The sequence below is a fragment of the Nycticebus coucang genome, chromosome 10, assembly GCF_027406575.1.
Source record: "Nycticebus coucang isolate mNycCou1 chromosome 10, mNycCou1.pri, whole genome shotgun sequence".
Classification (NCBI taxonomy): Eukaryota; Metazoa; Chordata; class Mammalia; order Primates; family Lorisidae; genus Nycticebus; species Nycticebus coucang.
The window spans coordinates 55,862,428-55,884,761 of NC_069789.1; the positions used below are offsets into that span (position 1 = coordinate 55,862,428).

The 22,334-nt window shown below is 42.3% G+C and overlaps 1 protein-coding gene across 6 annotated transcripts in view; it reads right to left on the bottom strand.

Annotated features, from left to right (window-relative positions):
• Positions 1 to 22,334, bottom strand: part of SRGAP2 (SLIT-ROBO Rho GTPase activating protein 2) — a 270,004-nt gene that overhangs the window by 42,489 nt on the left and 205,181 nt on the right. For 4 of the 6 annotated variants that reach the window (XM_053605448.1, XM_053605450.1, XM_053605451.1 and 1 more), the window contains exons 8-11: positions 16,145 to 16,369; positions 11,915 to 12,016; positions 10,667 to 10,864; positions 1,876 to 1,960 (exon numbers count right to left, since the gene is read on the bottom strand). In XM_053605448.1, coding sequence (XP_053461423.1) covers positions 1,876 to 1,960; positions 10,667 to 10,864; positions 11,915 to 12,016; positions 16,145 to 16,369 — 610 coding nt within the window. The remainder of the gene's footprint in view (positions 1 to 1,875; positions 1,961 to 10,666; positions 10,865 to 11,914; positions 12,017 to 16,144; positions 16,370 to 22,334) is intronic. The other 2 variants (XM_053605449.1, XM_053605453.1) reach the window with 1 other exon arrangement.

Consider the following 22,334-nt stretch of genomic DNA (forward strand, 5'->3'; position numbering starts at 1 on the left):
CCAAGGGGGGAAGGGCTTTTCCTTCCCTTAAAGGTTGCTAATTGTCGATTACAGTTTAACTCATCTTAAGCAACACCAACCCCCACCCCTAACAGCTTCTCATTACTAAAAGCTCAGCTTTCATCTGCAAAGATGTTATTCCGAGCCGTTATTATCAACATCTGTCCCATTTCCATTCTGGAATATTCATACACATCAATTATTCCTCTGTGGCAAGAACAAGGGACTCTGGCATCATGGTGACAAATATATACAGAAGGCAACGACATGGGGGCTTGCACGTAGGAAGATTTTACAATTTTTTTTCTTTATTGCTAGAACCCATCATCTTTAGATTAAAGCAATTTGCAGTATTAATGAATGGTCAACCTTCGGGCCTCCATAGTAGTACATTTGGTGCATACATGTGTGAGCAAAGCCATTCACTCACATATACATACACACCCACCTGTGACCTCAAGGCCTCATTTCCTGTCTTACTTATGGGCTATACTCAGATTGTCTTGACAAAAAGAAATAACAGCTATAATTTGCTTCAAATAGTTCTGGGCTTTCTTTCCTCCAATTCTCCATGGAGCAATCTGATAATCTAAAGCAGTTTGGCTCTTGGTGGCCAAACCTGTTTGGTCTGAGTCCCTTAGATAGCGGGGAGGAAAGAGAAACGTAAGCTAACTAACAAGTTTCCTTCATATAAAAGAAAACACCTTAAAAATCACAAGATATGGCGCGGAGGAGGGGTATAAAAAAATTTGCAGATAGAGAGACAGAGAGAAATCACAAGATCAAAGACTACAGACAACAACTAATCATCTGGGAGAATTATCCCAGGCAGGAAAAAGACGGAGCAAAAAGGGTAGGAAGGTCTGGTATAAAAAATGAGGCTCCAATTCTTGGGGCCAGTGAGTATTGCAAACTTTCCTACACTGAAGAGTGCCCAAGAACTTATTTAAAGATGTTTGAGCTCTTTCTAAGTGGAGGCTTGTCTGTCACTGATGTACCACATATTCCCTGCAGCCTCCTCCTTCCTCTCCCTTACATCTTTACGTGAGGAGATTAGTGGGGGAGGGAAGAAGGGCAGAGCATTCAGAGGCATCCCCAACTTGGGAATCCCATTAATCATAGGATGCTAAGAGCTAGGCAGGAGACCCGGGCAGGGTGCCAAAAACCCCGGGGAAACTTCTCTTTCAACCTCCGCCTTCTGTTTGACAGCCGAGGAGAGAAACTGCAGAGTGCCAGTCCGGTTCTCTGCCTTGCTACTTTCCAAAGTCTGGTTAAAAGCATCTTATGAGATGAGACAGTCCATTCAGCACCATGGCCTGAACATGACCACAGCAGAGAGGCCCTTCAAAGCACTTGAACGACATCAGGACCCTTCATAGAAGAAGGAAACTGATACTCTCCCTGGAAGCTAGAGACAGCAGCAGGCTGTTCACGTCTCCTGTATTTGAAGACCCGCTCATCTCCTCAGAGCAGCTGGGTATCTCATCACCTGGCTTCCTACCTTCTTGCTCCAGCCTCAGTCTTGCCACGGAGGAACTGAGAGATTTTAACAAAGTGTCTGGAGACTGAATAACCCTTGAGCCCCTTTACCCATCTCACGGCAGAGGCGGCAAAGGAGGGGGACTGGGTGGAGAGCAGACACGCTCCATTTAAACAAATAGATGATGCACGTTAGTGCTTCATTAAGCATTGGCCTTTCCCCATTACTCAAGCAGTCATTTGGGGCATGTGCTTCCACATCAAACAGACCAGGAAAAGAAAAGCATTCAAATAACGAGATCGAGTCCACTTGGCTGAGGATGGAGGCGTGTGCTCAGCAAGAAAGCTTGAGCTGCTCTCACTGCCAAGCCTCTAGCAGAGGGTTCCCACACTCACTTTCTCCTAGGGTTTTCTGCAGAAGGTCGTGCTTGGCTTGTAATTTGGTGATGAGGTTCCTGCCCTCCAGGTACTCCTTCATTTTCTATTAAGAGAGGAGGAGGAGAAAGAGTAATCAGTCTCCCAAAGAAGGAAAAAAATTATAGATGCTCAGTAGGACAATCCAATTCCCTTTTTAGAGGTTATTTGGTTTTTGACCTAATTTACACCAGGTTCATTTTTTTATTTCTTTAAGCATACAGGCGGCTGCTGATTTTCATGGTGGATTAGTATTCTGTTGTGTGTTTTACTAGGAGTTCCATGTTGGCTAGCATATAGAAACTGTTTCCTAAAAATGGTCATTTTATAAAAATGACATATGCACTTGAATGTTTATAGCAGCACAGTTCACAGTTGCGAAGACATGGAAACAACTGAGTAGATTAATAAAATGTGATATATGCATTCATGGAGTACTACTTAGCCATGAAGAAGTGATCTAGTGCTTTTTGTGACAATCTGGATGGAATTGGAGACCATTCTTCTAAGTGAAACATCACTGTAGTAGAGAGACACATGTGCTCAACACCAGGTTGGAACTGATCAGTCAACACTGAAGTGCAGAGATGGAAATTTTGTACATCTCAATGAAATCAATCTGGGAGAGGGGAGAAGGGGATGAGTGGATTTATACCTATTGGGTATAGTGCACATGTATAACCTTGACTCAATTTGTACAAAAAACAGTGTAAACAAAACGTATACACCTTGTAAAGTCCTGAAATTAAAATAAGTAAATAAACAAATAAATATTTTAAAAGCCAAAAAAAAAAAAATAAAAGAAAAGAAACTATTTCCTAGAGCCCCTCATCTGTTTCCTTTGGTTTCCCTGAAGAAGAGCAGGGAAGGTGTACAGACTCCCTGAGACCCCTCTTCTTGGTATGAGGACACACACCTGCTATTTGACCCCTCCATGGACGTCCCATCATGCCCCGCCCCTTCCCCATGTGCATTCCATCACACAGGACCAGTGCCAATGGCAGGCTCAGCCCCTGCCTCAGTTGCAAGCCTGGCAGGCACAGCATCTTTGTCTGAGCCACATCCTAATCAGCCTCCTCCATTCTGGCGGAGACTTTACGGAAAGCGTGGGATTGCTGAGCACTGAGAGGAAGGGGCTGCCACACCCCACTTGCATACACACATATGGTTCCAAACACAGGTTTGGGGAATGTAATCCCACCTGCTCTAACAATCAGAATATGATTGCTGTGCTGCACTTTCAGATTTGCTTTCTCTTGTAAGTCCGGTGAGAGACTGTATTTTAACAGACAATTCATCAAATCTTCAAAATAACTCTAGGAACTATTATTATCATTATCCCCATTTTACAGATGAGGGCATGAATGTTTGGAGAGTTTAATTAAGTTGATCAAGGTCAAACAGTGAGCATTGGAATCAGTATCCAAATGCATGCAGTCTGACAATACAGCGCGTGCTTTTAACCTTTATGATAAAATGCTCCACTCATTATAATACAGAGCAAGAGAAAAGCAGAACTAAACTCCATAGTATTAATTCTTTTTATATGTGTAGCAGCTTAAGCTATTTTAGAGCACTTTAGCATACATTTTTCTCATTTGACTCTCATTATAAATAACTATAACACATAGAGTAGACATTATTATTTCCTTATTACAGATAAGAAGATGAGCTCAGGGGAGGGAGGCGTCAATAAAATTGCTGGTTATAGCAAGCTAGTTAAGTAGTAGTGCCAGGTCTGGACTCTCTACCCTTAAACTCTTCTCACAGTGTCTTTTGCCCTCTCCCCCACAGCTGTTTTTGGGATCTTAGTTTGCCTTGACTGTTTGCTACCACAGAGGTTCATCTGCCAGACTGAGGTCATCTGCCCATGTCTAACTCAGAAGCCTAATAGCAGGGCATCCCACACGGATTCAGTGTGACCCGTGAATCACTGTAAGATTGTTGAGGTGGTAAGTAGATAAAACATTTTAAACTGTAATAGTTTTGTCTTTTAATGTGTGTGTGTATATATATATGTGTGTGTAATTATACATCAAACCTTCAACTTTATGGCTACTACCACAAGGTTAAGACTGGTAGAAAGCAAAGGTGAAAAAAATGTAAGTTACTTTTACTCTATACTTTTCTGTACAATGTTAACTTTTCACTAAGACCTTTAATTCTCTCTTAAAAACAGAAGAAAATCTGCTTTCTCTGGGATGCAGTTCCTGGCCCTCCCATGCTCACCCCAATGTCCTAGATGTTCCTTAAAAATCTCCACAACAGCACTTCTCATACAGTCCTGTAGCCAAGGGTTTATTACTCACATGTCTTTCTTTCTAGACTGCCTTCTCCCTATGGTCAGAGACCATGTCATTCATTATTCTTTGCAAGCCTGATGCTTAGTATTATGCCTAACAGATAACAGATACTCAATAAATGCATGAAGAATGGGTAAGTAAACAAGTAGTCTCACTCTCTTCTGGATAGAACCCTCCTCAGCAGATAAAAACCAAGCCCCTAAGTGTGCTCCTCATCTCTAAATTAAATATAAAACAAAGCAAAAACACATCAGGGGTCCTCAAACTGCAGCGCGCGGGCCACATGAGGCGGTGTGATTGTATTTGTTCCCATTTTGTTTTTTTACTTCAAAATAAGGTATGTGCAGTGTGCACAGGAATTTGTTCATAGTTTTTTTTTTTTTTTTAAAAACTATAGTCCAGCCCTCCAAAGGTCTGAGGGACAGTGAACTGGCCCCCTGTTTAAAAAGTTTGAGGACCCCTGCGTCTATACCAAATCATTTCTGCTGCCTTATTCACAACCTGTTCTCTGCTCCTTTATGCTTTTGCACAAGAACATCTGCATGAGAATAGGCTCTGTTGTCACCTTTCCTGTTCCATCTGTTCCAGCTGCCAGCTCACCTGCTGTCAGTTTTCCCTGGGTGACATCCTAATCCCCAACCAATGCCTAATTGTGGACTTGAAACAATATTTTAGGGCTCAGAGGTGAAAAGCCTTCAGGAAACATCACTGCTAAGAATGCAATCTTCAAAAGCCTCTTTTTGGAAGGTTATCCCAGGAGATATTTAAAGGGTTCCTAATGAGGAAAATACACCAAGAAGCTATAACCCTCAAAAGAAGACCAGATTGCTCAGGAAACAGTCAAACTCTGAAAGGAGAAGGATGCAAATTCCTTCCTTTCATTCATGTTTCTACTTGTGATTCTGGAAATCATTTTTTCATTCGTGTTTACAGTTCACTAGTTAACTGTGGCTGCCACTTGGTGAACCATTAAAATAAATAATAATCTGATAAAGGGGTATGATGGATTACCTTTTTGGTTTCCATTAAATCCTAAAGGATCAAAGCTGTGTCAAGGTATGACCTGCATCCCTAATACTACTGTGGAAACAGTGGTTGGGAGTTTTCCATCTATGTGAGCTGGGAGTGGGATGATAAAGGCATCCCACAATTTGCAGGCATGCTATTTATCATTTCCCCAACTCGCCCATAAGTCAGCATTTATGTGTATAATGCATAAGCTGGGGATAAATGACCTTGCCTTTAATGGTGGAGTTGAGCTGGAAGATTCCAGTTGCTGTTGGACAGACACACAGATAAAGGAGCTGAGACAGCTGAAAGCAAGGGGAGAACAGGTGGCTTTCAATGATTCTGGAGACCAGAAGGCCAGGAAAAGAGCTGTTTATTACCTCAAATCTCAAAATTCCCTCCTTGAGCAATTAAGGTCACTGTTCCTATATTAGGTAATTAGTTTTCTTTCGTTTCACTCCTATACTCAGCTTCCTTCAACAAACACCTAAAAAAGTAAAGTGATTAGCTGGGCATTTCCTTAATGGGGGAGCAAAAGAAAGTGTAATGTTGCATTTTAGGTATCACCAAAATAAAATTAAGTTCCTAAAACACAGTCTGATCAGTGCCCATCCCCCACACTCAGTGCCCATTTCATACTCAAAAGGATCAAAACTGAGAATTTCTTCAAAAAAGTAGGAAGGGAAACAAAGAGTCTATTAGGGCTTTTATTTTGTTTTTTACCATTGTCAAATTTCAATTTAGTTTTAATGATTTCATTAATTAAACCACATCCCAATAATTCCTAATTGGTTATTAACTGTCAGCAATGACTTTTATTTATTAAAAAGTATTACTAGAATAATTTTTCTTTCTGAATCCTCCCTCCCAGATGGACATTTTATTTGCATTACAATGAAAAAGAGTGAGTTGGAATATTCTAGTCCTACCACTTATTAACCCTTATCATCTTTGACAAAACACTTAAGCCCCCTAAGTCTAAGTTTTTCCATCTGAAAAATGGAAATAGTATCTTTTTCACAAAGTTGTTGAGAATGAAAGTGGGTAACAAGCATTATTTGGTTAGCACATGGCCTGGCGCACAGCAGCTACTCAAAAAATGTTCCTTATCCCTATACCTGAATTGCCTGCTCACTTAACTTAAAAACATTCCTTCCATAAACTTCTTTGCTTTGTGCTAAAATCTAAGAAAGTGGAATCAAATCAGAAGGCTTTGAGCCTTTTAACACAAATTAGTAAGAGGCACGAGAATGCTTTTAATTTTTAAAAACATCTTTCCTTTTAAATACACTTACCACGGGAGTAAAAACTCACAGGATCTTGCTTATACTTTGGATTTATTCTGTGTGAATCCAAGGCCGTAAGTTTCCACTGCAGCAAGGGGGTGGGGTGGGCAGGAGACATGAGCTATGCCTAGCCAACACTATGCACAGAGATACACAGACGTCATTCTGTGGTTGCTTCCCCACCATCCACTGCACGCTGATATTTCCCCTCCTCCCTGTCAATTTTTAATACAGGAAACAGCTGTTGGACAGAATACATAATAGAGTAAACTTCAAGTGGAGCACATCTCCCCAGTTTAATTGACACGGCAGGGACATTCACTCATTTGTACCTGCTTAGCACACATTTACTAACGGCCTGCAGGAGAATACCAGGATAGATCTCAGACCAGAAGTTTGAAGTCTAGTGGCCTACCCTAGCGCCCCAATGGCTAAGACACTACCACCTCTCCTATTACCTTACCCAAACCAGTCCCTAAGAATTCAGGCACTCTAGCTTTGTTACTTTATCAGCTAAAATCCTAAACCCCTTCCCTGTTCTATTCCTCACATTAAAACCTCATAATCTGACTCCCCATGTAAGGAAACACTTAGGAGAAACACCAGCCTTAATAAAGCTTTGATAATCCTTGACTAAACAGTGAACACTGCTGCCTATCAGCAGGGAATTGGTTAAATAAGTGATGGCACATCCATGAGATGGAATTCTGTCCAGCCATTGAAAAAAGAAGTAGATCTTTTTGGACTAACATAAAAATAATATCCAAAGGAAATTAATTGAAGAAAGTAAAGCAAAGAACAGTATGAGAGGAATACTTCTATTTGCACTTCGGTTTTATTTCATTACATTTCTAATGTAATTTGCTGTGTACATGTCAGTTGTTGCCCATGTGTAGACTCTCTCTGGAAGGACACAAAAGAAACTGGTTTCAATCACCAGCAGAAGGGAGGGGAAAAGGAGTCAGAAATGAGAATACTTCTCCTGTATGCCCATTTGAAATCTATGCATCTTAAAAAAAATCTGTTTTTAACAATCACAATAAAAAAGGCAATGGGAAAAAATAGGCATTAGTGAATTATGTACTATAATAGATGAATGATAAACACAAAGCCAAGGAGATCCGAAAACACGTTCTCTCTTAGGGCACATAAGACGGGAAAGTTGTCGAGCTGTTCCTGAGCCTTTCCCTTCTCCTCCACTTCTTTAGCAGGGTGCAGAGAAAAAGGTGACCTGTGGATAGAGACCAGATGACCAGAGTTCCCAGTTCAGCCCTTCCTGAGAACCTTGAACAAGCTACCCATCCTCTGGATTTAATATTTTTAAATCTTTCTAATGAGATGATTGGGTTAGATAATTTTTAAAAGTCACTTCATGTTTTAAAATTTCATGGTTTTTTCCCTGAGACTCTTGCATGTGACCTTTATAGACGATGTTTCAAATTTCTAATTGATGTCATCTGGGCAAATCAATCTGATGACAGCCACCGGTGGTCAGAAAGCTTTCCTAGGAACCCTTTGTTCACTAGGCATACTACCCAGCAGTCAAGCCATGACAAGGGACTCCTTTCTCACTCGGAAGCTCCTTTCCAAAAGGAGCTTCCAGAGTGCACTGCTCTGACATCTTTGAAGGGCATAGAAAAATACAGTGGCAATGTTTATAGAGACAACAGACAAAAAAAGCACATCTGCAGTTGTGTTGGCTTTATATGGGTTGTGTGCTAAAGTGGAAGGCACTCTGTTTAACCTGGGTGCCTCCTTTTCTTATATGTCTATTTCACTACCCACAAAAAGTCCTTTTATCATGAAATGAATTATATGATGCATTTTAAGCACCTGTCACAAAATGATGAACTCTCTTGTAAATCCATTACTAGACAAGTCCAGACAAAAACTCTTCCTGCCAGCCAAGGAAATTTGCACACAAATTTTGATAAGTAGCATTAGGGCCGCAAAAAACAGGCATGGGTTAGAGGACATCAATGCTTCCAGACAGAAGATGAAAAGGTGGACAGGATTTGAGAGGTCACCAGTTTGAACATGGTCACTCCTGTTTTTACAAAAGGTCAACCTTGACCACAAATTGTAGTTTCATTTAAAGCCAAAAGCAATTCTGACAAAGACTGTCTTAAACACAGATTTTTAAAATCCAAATTCTTAGTTAACCTAAAAAATGGAAATATTCAGCCACATAACAAGATTGGGTCATTTAAATAGTGCTATATCTATGCAGTCCAGACAGACCAGCCAAACAATCATATTATTAAAAGCCTCTAGAGAGTGTTCAACAAGCTCCTTAGATAATGAAGCTTGGGGAGGCGACACATCCCTCATTATAGTCAGAAAGTTCTCTTAACATCTAAGACCAGTTTTTGCATCCCTTCATGTTTTGCACATGCTATTCTTTCCTTCCTCAAAGAGTGCCACCTCCCCCCACCCCGATTCCCTGACTGCTTTGCTCAAAAGTCAGTGTGTGTGTGATGCTTCCTCACTCTACTCATCCTGGTCTCCTTTCAGGAAGATGTGCAAGTATTCATTTTAACAATTTTATGTTTTTAATTATAAAAGTCAATTCTATTGTAACTGTTTAGGAATATGAAGTAAAAATGAAAATTATCCCTTTACATGCCCAATCCCATCATTCCCTCTTCATCTTATACTCTCAGCATTCCCAACTTATAGCATGGTGTCTGGCAAAGAGTAAATCCTCAATAAATGATCATCAAATAATTCAATGACTAATAAATAAAGAAATATGGTGAAAAAAAGCTTTTAGCATATACTGGGCACTAACTATGAAACCAGGCAGTGCGTTAAATATCTCACAAAAATGAATGGATGAGCCAAAGTGTCAATCATTTCTTGTGTAGATTTTGTATTTTACTCATAAATATGCTTACAGAATGTTATAATTAAATGACTGAGACTGTAAAACAATATGTGTGGCAGTTTCCCATTTTTTTTTTCAATAAAATGATAAATATATGCTCTCATGTATGTTTGGGTATGCATAAGAAAGAGATTAGAAGGGAATATATTCCAATACCATTATCTCTAGATGATAGGACTACAGTTTCATTTTCCTCTTTTTTCCTTCTAAATTTTATATAATGAGCTTGTTTTACTTTGTACAATAATTTTAAAAAGATGTTTTAGAAGAACGATAATAATAAATCACTCCCTTTTAGCAGTTTTCTCTACGATAAAAAAAAATGTGAAGTCTGAGCTTAACTAATTAAAAAACAGATTTCTTAAAGAAAAGTTAACAAATCATTAGTGCTCTTAATAGAAAAAGGGCAGTGTTCAAAGAAGAATTAAACAAATTGTTCCAGTTGGAGGAAAATTCAATTTATTGCATGCAGACGGCATGTCTTCTGAAAAACAAGTTAATTCCTTTCATTCAGAATCAGTATACATATTCACTGGTTATATTTCATTTCACATCTGCAAACTTAATTTTTCCTTTCTTGGTCATCAGATTAGGAAATAAATTTTAGCACAGGCAATAAATCCTACTTGGCAAGCTCAAAATAACTTAATTGTTAAAAAGCAGCACTAAAGACCAACTAGCAACCTTCCAAAGGACTATTAACACCACCAAAAAAAAAAAATCAGTCCATCTGTCTAAAAGACAACTGGAAACAAATGAATAACAAAATGTAATGTTTTAGAATTCTCTGCACAACAGCCATGCTACACCATTACCCATCCCTTTAAATTTCAGCAATAATTAGGAAAAACAATTTCCTAATAATGAAAGTTATAAAATAATGTCATATCACTTAGAAGAGACTATAGACTTTTAAAAACAAAGTATGTGCTATCTAGAATATTTGGATGTAGTTCCTATGAACTAAATGATGAAGTCCCCTTTTCATGATCCCCTATGGCTGACACAGAAGCTTTCAAATGAAAGCCTACTAGCTGGTTAAACATTTCTTTAAAAGGAAAATCTTAGCAGTACACTTGGGAGGATCTTTTCTCTTGGGAGGTCGTGGTACCTGTCAGTCATATACAATTTGTAGCTGTTTGTTTCAGCTACAGGGAAGTGCAGGGATGGTCTCAGAGTATGCCCAGACTCAAATCGAGGATATCCAAGGCCTGCCCATCAGACACACAACAAGGACGCTGGGTGCCAAATCTCCCTTGTGTGCCTGCTGAGGCTCTTAACTCCCTTACCGTGAAATAAAACTGTTCTGTCTCCTGCTGGTTGGCTCTCCTCTTAGCAATGCTAGGTTTGCTCATGAAGGTTTCTGAGACTGTGGACTTGACAGACTCCATGGAGTTGCTGTACTGGAAACAGTCAGACACATCAAAATCCTCAACAGTCACAATGTCCTGGATGGTCTGCAGAGTGGCCTCCATTGTCTTCTTTACCTGCAATGACAATGGCCAACAAAATGTTTTGGGGTGCGGGGGGTGGGGTGGGGGCTGCAAAGAAGCAGGTGATGGAGAAGCTTGGAGAAGTGGAGGAGAGAGTGGGCTGGGGAAGGATCGAGAATGCCACCAGAGGGTGCAGCTCTGCTTCCCCCTGGACAGCGCTAAGTGAGTGATAACCATCATATGGACTCGGCTATGCAGTGCTACTCTCTCCAAGAGAACCTATAGGACACTACCCGCTTCCAGCTACATATTTGACCTAGCTCTTTTATTTAATGTTTACTTTTGAAGTTTAATGTTAGCTCTTCATTATAATAGAAGTGCTAAGGGAAAGAGAATGCAACAAATCCAAACCAATCCCCTTACTCAAACAACTAGTTTGAGTAATACTAGTTAAAATTTGTGATGGGCCTAGTTCTGCAAAGTCCCAGGTTTTGTTTCATGACCTTCAACAAACTGATGAACCTGTTTCCTCATTTGCACACTAAGGGATCCATCCTCAATCCTTCCTAATCTTCCTGGGAAAAATAAGATTTGCTGAGACGCAAGGTAAAAGCCAACTGAGCTCAAGATAAAACTGGATCATCAATCATACTTGCCCCTTTGAACTGGTTGTTGAGAGCAAATACACTGGTCCCAGAAGAAAGTCAGCCTTTCCTAAGGGGATGGAGATGATTGAAGTGTCAAAGTCAAAGGCCTCTGTTTGTTTGAAAATGCTGGAAAAAGCTAGGCATGATGGAGTGGTTTCAGAGACACAATATTGTTCACACAGCTGCCAAGTTCCATTTTGATTAAACGTGTAGAGGAGGAAAAAAGCATTTTGCAAAAGCTCAAAATAGACCACAACCTTTGGCAATGCAAAAGCAACTTCCTGGAGTTCAAGGGCAGGATGTAACAGAGGGGGAAAGTCCAAGCCTACATTTGGCTAGGAAATGTTTGTGGCAGCCCGGACATTCTCTGCATGCTTCTTCCACCTGCTCCCAGACGGGCAGCAGCAAGAGGTTCAACTCAGAAGATGGCTTTGAGCCTTGTAAGCAGAAAACTCACCTCTTCGTTCTCAATCTTTAGAGTGGATAAGCGAGACTGCAGTTGTTGGCATCTCTGCACCAGCTCACTCTGGACCGGCTGCTGGGCACAGAGCTGGGAAGCCTGCCAGAAAGAAAGCAACACCAGGTCAGGAAGGGGATATAGTTCTTTCGGTGGTTCCGCAGTTCCCATTACTGGTAATAAAACTCCTCTTATTCAAGGTGTAAGGCTTACAGTTTCTATGTTGAAACAAAATCCAAAACCAGTATGTGTGGACTTCTTCCAAGACCAAATAGCACATGAAAGGAATGGGGAGGGGAATCTGTTTGGAAAGACCAGGTCCTCTCTCTGGAGCTCACCTCTAGGCTGGAGAGACCAGGTCTCTCTCTTTGGAGCTCACCTCTTGGCCAGGGCAGACCTATGCAGGGTACGCAGCTTCATGGAAGGCTGAAGGCGGTACAGAAGAGCACCTCAGGCAGCTCCAGCTTAGCAACACAATGCTTTGGCACAGCAAGGAGTTCCCACTAGAAGTCCAAGTGGCTACCTCTCTAGTCCCTTCCTCATCCCCCTTCATACACCGGAGTGAGAGCAGGAGAGAAGTGGGTCAGGAGGCTAATTTGCCGCTGTTGGCAGCCAACATGTGTTTATAAACCCAGGCTATGTGTGAGAGCTCCGACTCAATGAGAGAACGTGAAGCCAGGAACAAGATCATACCACAGGCTATGCTAGAGGGCCCCAGAAGGCATGGAATCTGGTGGGACTCGGCATTTTCCAAAGGGCCATCATTTTATCCTGGGTCTTCAGTGTGGTAAAAGAGTCTGCTCTTCTCTCAACGATTATTGTCAACTAGCTTTCCCCTGCATGAAGGAATAGCTGATACATTTCTCTCGGCGGGGGCATGGCTATGGCATGAGGTCACCCATGGTCCCTCGGATGACACATGGCAGAAGGCTGGGAGAGTTGGAAGGCAGGACCCAGTGATGGCAGCTCCTGACACCTCACTACCATGTGTCCTCCAGCTTCTCATCTGCAGAGACATCTGGATAGAAGCGGCCTCTGGCCTCCTCAACAATGAGTGGGCACATTCACATGCCCACAGACCATTCTCTCACTTGAAAAGACAAAACCTCTCTTTAAATGGAGGGGGCTGGGACTTGACCTTTTCCTCCATTGGCTTTTAAGCTCCCAACTGACTTGACCTCCTCCCCCAGCTGGAAGGCTGGGCTGAGCCAGCTCTCAGATCTGAAGAGCGCTGACTTCACTCTGGCTCTTGGATAAGCAGACACAATGGAGAAAGATCAGTGGCCAGAATGTGTTAGCGCCAAGAGTGAAACTCTCTGGCTGCCTGATGTCACCGGTCAGGCATTTAGAGTCCCACAAGCCTCTGGGGGCACCAAGAGTGGAGCCAAGTACCTCCTCCTAGTACATCTGAGAGCACTTGGCATCATGTCATGTGCTGAGCACCCCAGAACACCAGTCAGTGTGGGCCTTGTCCAATTTCAGGGCTTCCGGTCAAAATGCCACCCGAACTCTGGCCCTGGTTCAAGGACTTCCAGGCAGCTCCTTCTTGTTGCCTAGATAATCTACAGGCAACTCACACTGATGGGGATAGACTGGCTGTAGGAACCGAGAACAACTCACCCTCCCATCTCATTTTATTTTCACTCATATGAAGGCGAGGCTGCAGTACACAACCTTTACAAGCTGCAGGGCTGGCCCTGGCCCCTGCCTGGCTCAGCCACTGATCAGCTATTATCACACAAAGGGAGGGCCCAGGCAGAGGAGTGAGCCATTGATTTTTAAAGTAAACCAGACCTAGCAGGGAGGAATCACAGAGGGAAAACTTCCTCTAAGCCTGTTCCTTTAAGAAGCAGCAGAGCTGTTGATACATACTTTGGCAATGGTCCACTAGCGGGGTGCAAGGTAATGCATTCCAGCTGTACTCTAGAGAATGGAAATAAGACCCTGACACGGTTAGGAGGGGGCCTATGCACCCAGCATCTGGATTCCCCTTTTATGGAGACAAGCTGTTTGGCTCAGAAGGCAACTCAGCAGATACCAGAAAATGTATCGCTCCACTCAGCTGGTCCCCAAGTTCCACTTCAGCAGCAGCTGGAGAAGGGGCTTGGAAGGCAAGTTTGACCAGAAGCCAGGGCAGGTGAGGAATGGGGCTTCCTGGGGCTTGGTGACATCCCTCCCGCAATTCATGCTGCCATCTCACTTCCCCATCTGTTCAGATGCTGACGTTTCCTAAGCCACAACAATGGAAGCAAACTGGAAATGGTCTGATTTTCCCTAAGAAGGAAAGGAAGGAAATCATCTCCACATTTTTGTTTTTAGGATAGAAATGACCTCCTTCCTCTCCATAGTGGAGTACTGATGACAGAAAATCCTCTTTACACTGCTCTAGTTGTCATTTTGGTACAGATATTTCTAAAGAATTTGGATGCTAATCCCAAGGGAAGCACCATTCCTAGGGAGAGCATGTTGCTGTTTTTTGGTCCCCTAGCATCCACTCTTCCTCCTTTTGGCAGCTTTGGTCTGACTGCCCTTCCGAGGGAACCTTCCACACTACACCTCAGGCCATGTGCTTTGGATGGACTTGTGACCCAGGCATGAAACCACCAGCCAACTGCAGACACCTGCAAATGGCTTACAGATAAGCACTTTCCCCCATCAAAACCAATGACACACATGAGGCTTTTGAGAGGACTTCAAGGAGGGAGGCAGATATTCTTTCAACTAGATTTCAGCCTATCGGGAAATAAGGCTGGAAATGCAGGTTACACTTCCTTCATGGGATAAGGGCCTACCTAAAAACGAAGCTAACACACAGCAAGTGGAGCAGAGAACAACTGAGTCTTGGTAAAGTTCCTGCTCCTAAATCCAACCGTGCCTGGAAAGCCACCTTGATTGTTTTTTTCCTTGAGACAGGGTCTTCTCTGTTGCTCCAGTTGGAGTGCAGTGGCCTCATCATAGCCCACCACAATTTCAGACTCCTGGGCTCAAGCGAGCCTCTCAAGTAGCTGGGACTACAGGTTTTTTTTTGTTTGTTTTGTGAGACAAGGTCTCACCATCCTGATCTTTTCTATTTATTTATTTATTTATTTATTTATTTATTACTTTTTATTTGAGACAGAGTCTCACTATGTCACCCTTGGTAGAGGGGGTGTCACAGCTCACAGCAACCTCAAACTCCTGGGCTTAAGCAATTCTCTTACCTCAGCCTCCCGAGTAGCTAGGACTACAGGCGCCCACCACAATGCCTGGCTATTTTTTTTTTTTTTTGTTGTTGTTGTTGAAATGATCATTGCTGTTTAGCTGGCCCAGGCTGGGTTAGAACCCACCAGCCTTGGTGTACGTGGCCTGCACCGTAACCACTGTGCTACAGATGCTGAGCCCATCCTGATTTTTTCTATTACATAAATCTTACATCCTCCTTTTGATTTAACTAGTAGGTGAAATGGAATTCCAACCCATAGGAATGAGTTTCATTCTGCCCTGTATATACAACCATCATAAGTGGAACCAAATGATTCACAGCATTTGAAAAACCAGGAGCTTCTCTTTCCTCCCACTTTAGTTTATTTTGGCCCTTCCTGTTGTAGTCATTGGAGGTAGAATAAAAAACAAGGTTCCTATGCTCATACTCCCCTATTGGGGCATTATTTAATTAAGCCCTTTCTCTATAGGCACCCATTCTTTTTTGTTCAATACTCAAGCAGAGCTTTATCACAATTTTCTAACTCTCCCCCACCTCCCAAAAAATTCTTTTAGAACTTTGCCAAGTGTCAAAGGGTAACATCATTCCCCTACTTAGCCCTCCCTCCCCCACAAGAGACTCTAAGACATGGCCCCACCTTAGCGCTCACTTTGTGGAGCCTTACCACTGGGAGTGCCCCTCTCCCCCACCTTCCTTTCACCAGGGTGAACTGTTAGTTTTTAGAATACACCTGCTGTTTTTCACCTTCTTTGATCCTGCTGGGTCCCTTCAGATGTTCTTCCCTAAGCATATTTCTAACTCTCTCCTAATCTCAGCGACTTTACTCCCCAGAACGTAGCTCCCCAAGGACTCTAATCTCCAATGTCCAGAGCCCAGCCTGGTAGACAGCAGGCACTCAGTAGCTATTGTTCAGTGAGTGGAATGTGCCTCACCTATCTGATAGGACACCAGTTCCAGGTGTAATGAATCTAGACACAGTGCACTCAAGCCCCTTGGGGAGGGGTGTGAAGATGGGGAGAGGGCCTCACCATGTCGCCCATGTGGGGCTGGAACTCAAACTTCATAGGGGGGCAGAAGACATTGTTGTACATCTCCATGAGGCGCTGCTTGTCACTGGTAGCATCCAGGTTTTCCACTGCATTCTCAATGGCATCCAGACCTTCATGCTTTGACTGTTCCAGATTTAACTCAGCAGAGAGGAAGGTGCGTAGAGCCCGGTTCAGGCTAGCATGGTAGCCTAAATCACAACACTGCTGTGGGAAGGAGAAGGCATATGAGCATACCATGGACAGCCCCATGGCGTGGGTGAAAGAGAGGGCTGGTCCTTTCACCAGCGCAGATCTGACCACATCAAAGAACCTGGCTGTGCAGCAGAAAGAAAGCTGACATTCTGACTTCCAAAGGCTGGATGAGAGTTCTCAGTTTTTGACCCCCCCCATTTAATGGTTAAACAGAGAGGACTGTGAGGTGGTTAGAAGGAAGAAAATTCATAAGGACAAAATGACATTATTTCATGAAGCCCCGTTCAGGACTAACCCATAAGTATGAAAAGAGTAGAGAATTAAGGAGAATCTTCTTTCATTTTCAGCTTCATCATAACAAAATTCAACAATAAAAATACAGTCTGCCACTCCCTGAGGGTTACTCTGGTTAAGTCACTACACAGAACCAAGCCAGGCCATTTTAGCACTCAGGGTCCTGAAAGCAAGAGTGTTGCAACCGCAGCTAATTTATGCAGAACACTCTAGGTGGGAGAGGAGAGAATGGAGGGCAGTGTGGGTTGTCATCCTCACAAACTGCCCACGTTCTAGGGCAGCCCGAGCTGCAGACCAGGATTTCTGACGTGCCCCCTCCTTCCTGGCATCTGACAACAGAGAACCCTGCCCTACAGAAATAGCATTTAAAAGACTAAACAGTTCTAAACGCAAGTGTTACTGGGAAAATTCATATCATGTAAGAGATTGTGATTTTCTACAGTGAAATGAAAAGACTAAATGGTAAGGAAGAGGCAATTGTATAAAAACAAAACAAAAAACAAAAAACTACTGGAGGCAGAATCAAGCAACCTTAGGAAAGTCATTCCCCATCTCCAAACCGTTTCCTCCACAGTACAATGAACAGAGTTGACCAGGGCAGTGGTTTTCAAGCTGTAGACCAGACTTCTAAGGTTCTGTGCCCTTGAGAAGGGATTAAAAAGGCACCCAACCCAACTATTAGGATTTAGAGTCTCATATCCCTATTGCAACCAAGCCAGCTATGTTCTTTTTCCTATTTAACACTCTGGGATTCTATGTAAGGTCAGATTTGAAGAAAGAATTCTTCTGCTTGGGGCCTTGGTGTGTGTCACATTTTATGGGGGCAAGACATGATTGCAAGAGGGACTTTACCTAGCAATTGCAATCAGTGTAACCTGGCTTATTGTACCCTCAATGAATCCCCAACAATAAAAAAAAAGAATTCTTCTGCTAGAGAAACAGTCTGAAAATCCCTGGTCTAAATCTAATCTGTAAGGCCTTCTCCAGCAATGGCATCTTTTTCTTTTTTTTTTTTATTTATTTTTTGGCCGGGGCTGGGTTTGAACCCACCACCTCCAGCATATGGGGCCGGCGCCCTACCCCTTTGAGCCACAGGCGCCGCCCCCTAGCAATGGCATCTTATAACTCAATGAGTACATTTCCCATCCACCCAAAAGACCCAGAGCTTCTGATTCATTGCCATCCATTATCCCCTCTATTCCTTGACCATCTTTGAGGTCCAGAAACCGAGAAGAAACAGAGAAGAATCCATAGATGGAGTAAGGCCATCTGCCTGATTGCCATTTCATTGCTAGCATCAAATTAACTCCCTCGGAGCCTTTCTCTCTCATCACGACCACATTGGGAACAGGCATTATTGGGGAAGAAAAAGCATGTGATGTGCCTCATCGCTCCTGGCATCTGACAAGAAGCTCAGTGAGAGCATCCGCTGGGCTGGGCTCTGGGTTCAGTGCCAACAGGCCCTGGCAGGTGCCTGGCTGCAATGGAATAACAGCACTTAACAGCTTAACTAGAGGCAGAGGATGGAAAGACATTAAATTCAGTTGGGAGGGAAGAGCAAATGGAAGCTAGACAAAAGTGGCTGATTAGGCGGCTGCACGTGCAAGATCCTCCCTCCTCTGGGAGATGCTGCTGGTCTCACCAGGCTGCCCTGGAACCTATAAGCCTTCCTGACTAGCCTTGTGTGGACCCTGGTGATGAACTCTATGCTTGTAAGTATAATGAGCAGAAGTAACACTGCCTACAGTGGGTGGGTTGGGGGGCAGGTTGTCGGGATAGAATTGGTAGGGAGGAAAGGAACCCATCAAAAACCTTTACCTATTTTTGGAAATTCCTCTTTCCTATTCTCACTATTGAAAACCTCTTTCATGCCCTTACCATCTTTTAGTAGTGCTATCTGCTTTACTGCCTAACATGTGATTTTCATTATGCCATAGCCCTACTGAAGAACCTACTATACCTGTTGTTTTTTTCCTAACGTAAAATCCACCTTCCTCAGTTTGGAAATTTAGAAAATGTTTGTTTTCACTACGTGTGCTTACTATATGCCAGTCAGTGTGCTAAGTTCTTTATACACATTCTACATTTTAATCCTCATAATAATCCCAATGAGGTTGGTGTTAACTTATTTTCCAGACTAGGAAGCTGAGGCTCAGTGAAGTTAAATAATTTAAGCAAGGTCCAACAGCCAAAACAAATAATAAAATCTGTTTTCAATCCAGCCATCCAACAACATCTCGCTCTATTTTCTTCTTTAGATTCTTCTATTCTAATTCAATGACATACTCTCTGTTTAGGATACATATTAGAAAAGTAGAGGCCTCAAATCAACTCTATATGACCATAAGTAAGCTACTTAATCTCTCTGAGCCTCAAACAGGGACAACACGAATCTCATAGGTTGTGGTGGGGCTCATAGGCAATATATTTACATATATTTTGCATCATGTAGCATTGTAGACACCAAATACCGATATATCTCCAAACCTGCTGACCTCTGCCCTTCAGCTCCTAGAATCTCATCTTCCTTCACCTGTTGTAATTGGACGAGATCTTCAAGATCCACATCAAATTCCCAGCCTCTGGGAAGCCAGGTGGATCTGCAATCCTGGCCACCACTGACCTCAGCCTTTATTCAGAACCTCAGTCATCTGCAGCCCTCATGTGATATAGAGGACACTCCTGCATTCTGTGACTTGCTATTTCATCTCAACCCAACCAGAAGACGAGTTGCTTGAGGGACTGGCCAGTGTCTTATCCTTCTTTATGTCCCTTACCATTAGGCCTTGCTCACAGCAAGCATTTAATAAACTTCAGTTGAGCGATGCCACAAGTACAGGTTCTAGCTTCTCAGGAAATAACACACTTAGGCTGAATACTGACCTGAGTCAAGTGGTAAATGAAGCCACTGAAATCTTTTGTTTTGCTCACTCTGTATAGCCAAAGGAAGGGTGAGACTTTTCCCAGGCTGATGCACTGTCTCTCTTTACATAATGGTTCAGTTGCTTCTCTGTGCCCATGAGTGGGGGTCTCATCACCATGTACCCCCTGGTTCCTCCGCACCTCTAGCCAATCAGAGAAATATGAGTTTTTCTAGAATCTTGGCTATCCGCACACCTGTAAGGGCAATAGCCAGAAACTGAGCCTTTAGCAAAGAAATAATATCTGACAAGGTTAGGTAACTGAGATTTGAATATTTCATCCTGTTCCCAGGAGAATCCCAGTTAAGAAGAGGCGGCACATTATTTTGCTCACAATAGGGACAAAGTAAGGTTTCCATGGCTTCTGATGAGTTCTGTGGCCACGCTGGGCTCCCCTAACCATTTCTGGGTTATATAAATGTTTGATGAAAAATCTCTCAGGGGAAATCAAATTTTTATAAGAACTTAATGACAGCCCATCCAGATATATGATGACTTGAGTTGATAGCCCATTAACCCTTTAGCAGCTGATATCCTCACCCAGAGACTCTACAGAAGGCTTAGAAAAGAAAAATGAGTGTTTCATAACACTCACTTCAAGTTCACACAAAAGAGAAAAATAACTGCCCTTAATAAAATTTCTTACTGAAAAAAGTCAAGTTCTCTAATGTCTGACGTAGGTGCACATGGTGCCACAGACCCTCTATCCATATACACAGCACTCACAACACTCCTGCTACCCATGAGGACAATCACTCATCCATCTGGTCCTGTGTTGAGAGAGCCACAGGAGTATGGGGGAGGAAAATTACATTCCAATGAGCCTACAGTTCTTAGACACTATCAAATGTACTCAGAATGTCTTTTTGGCTTTAAGTCAAGGTTTTCCTAGTGTGTCAGTTGCCTCACATGGATTCCTACAGTCTGAATTCAAATCTTCTGCCAAACTATAAAAAGAAGTCGGAGGCTAGTCCTGTGTCAATGTAATGGCATTGACAAAAATAACTTCTTTTCACTTCTCCTCAATGCCTTAAGTACACATAGAGCATCAAAATCCTTAGGAAGGAGGAAGAATGGCATGTGTAACAGATGGCAATGGACTGGAGTAAGATTTATCCCCTGTCGTGAAGCAAGTTCTGGATACTGTCAAGATCAAGATGACAATATGCCCAGGCTCCTCAATTACTCCTCCTCTTACCGTTGGTTCCTTGCCAGAGCATCCTTTCAGCCCTTTTTATTGCATAGATCAGCAAGAAAAAGGAAGAAACTACTAATACATACAGACAACATGGATGAAGCTCAAAAACATGGTGGGCAAAAGAAGCCAGACAGAAAAAAGTATATGCTGTATGATTCCACTTTTGTGAACTCCTAAACAGGATTTTTCACTACAAGTTCATTTTGCCTAACAGTGGTTGCCTTGGTGTGGGGGAGTGACTGGGAAGAGATAAGAGGAACTTTCTGAGGTGACAGAAATAGATCTTTCATCAAAATATTTATTCTCTATCTTGATATAGATGTAGGTCACAAGCTTCTACAAATTTATCAAAAACTCTGAAAACTGTAACATAAGTTCAGTCATTGAATGTAAATTATACCTCAAAATGATATTAAAAGGCACAAAAAGAAAAACAAATCTTGGCTTAGGGGATCATCTTTTTCCTCTGCCTTCTTTTCCTTTCTTCCTTCAATGAACATACTAATTGCTCAGCCCAGCCATGTACTAAAGCACTGGGGGCTACTCAAATTAAAAAAAACCTTGGTTCTTCCCCTTGTGGAACTTAGGGAGAAGACCATGAGATCTTCTTCTGTTCATAGTATAATGGCTCTCAAACTTCTCTTTGATCCCCAACTCAGCATGAAAAATATATCTTGTATTTTAATATACACACATACACACACGCACACGCACACACACGTAACATAAAAGCTTCACAAAATAAAATATAACCTTACTAGTGTGATACACCTTGATGTTTTCTTTCTTATTCTAGCCTAGCCTAGTCTATTCATTTGAAAAAATGAGTCAAACCCATAAAAATGATTTCATGACTTTCCCAATGGATCTGATCCATGGTTTGAAAAACACTATCATAGAGTTTATGAATACCTCTAGGGCAAAAACTAACACATTCCATTTGCACCCCTGATGCTGAGCACATAGCCTCTCCCCAAACAAATATTTACTAAATATTTATAGGGTAGGCTAATATTATCAGCTTTAAAAAAAAAAGAATCTACTCTCATCCTAGGAAAAATACAAACAAATAATAAACAAAATAGAACAAGATACAACCAAAACACACCAGCAAAGAAATAAGAGCAATTTTACTACTCATGTGGCCTAGAGTTGTTCACAGTGACATGGACCCATTCCCTGCTGAGTATTAAAGAGGCTTCTTTTTTAATAGCACTTTATACCACATCCTGAATATTACCCTCCTAACAAGACATTTTTTTTTTTAAATGTGATAATATCAAGGAAGAAGATAGCTTGCTTGTTGGACCAATCTTAAAACACCTGCGTGTACTTGATGGAGGCGTGGGATCGTATAGGTAGTCACTGAAATAGCAATCGCGCTTTCTTTCCCCGGAGGTCAGCATTTTGCTGAAAAGGGTAGGGAAATTGCTCTGGGGACAAAAGAAAGAGAACAAACCAATAAAAGAGGTGTGACAGTTGGCAGCGCCTGTGGCTCAAAGGAGTAGGGCGCCGGCCACATATGCTGGAGGTGGGGGGTTCAAACCCAGCCATAGCTAAAAAC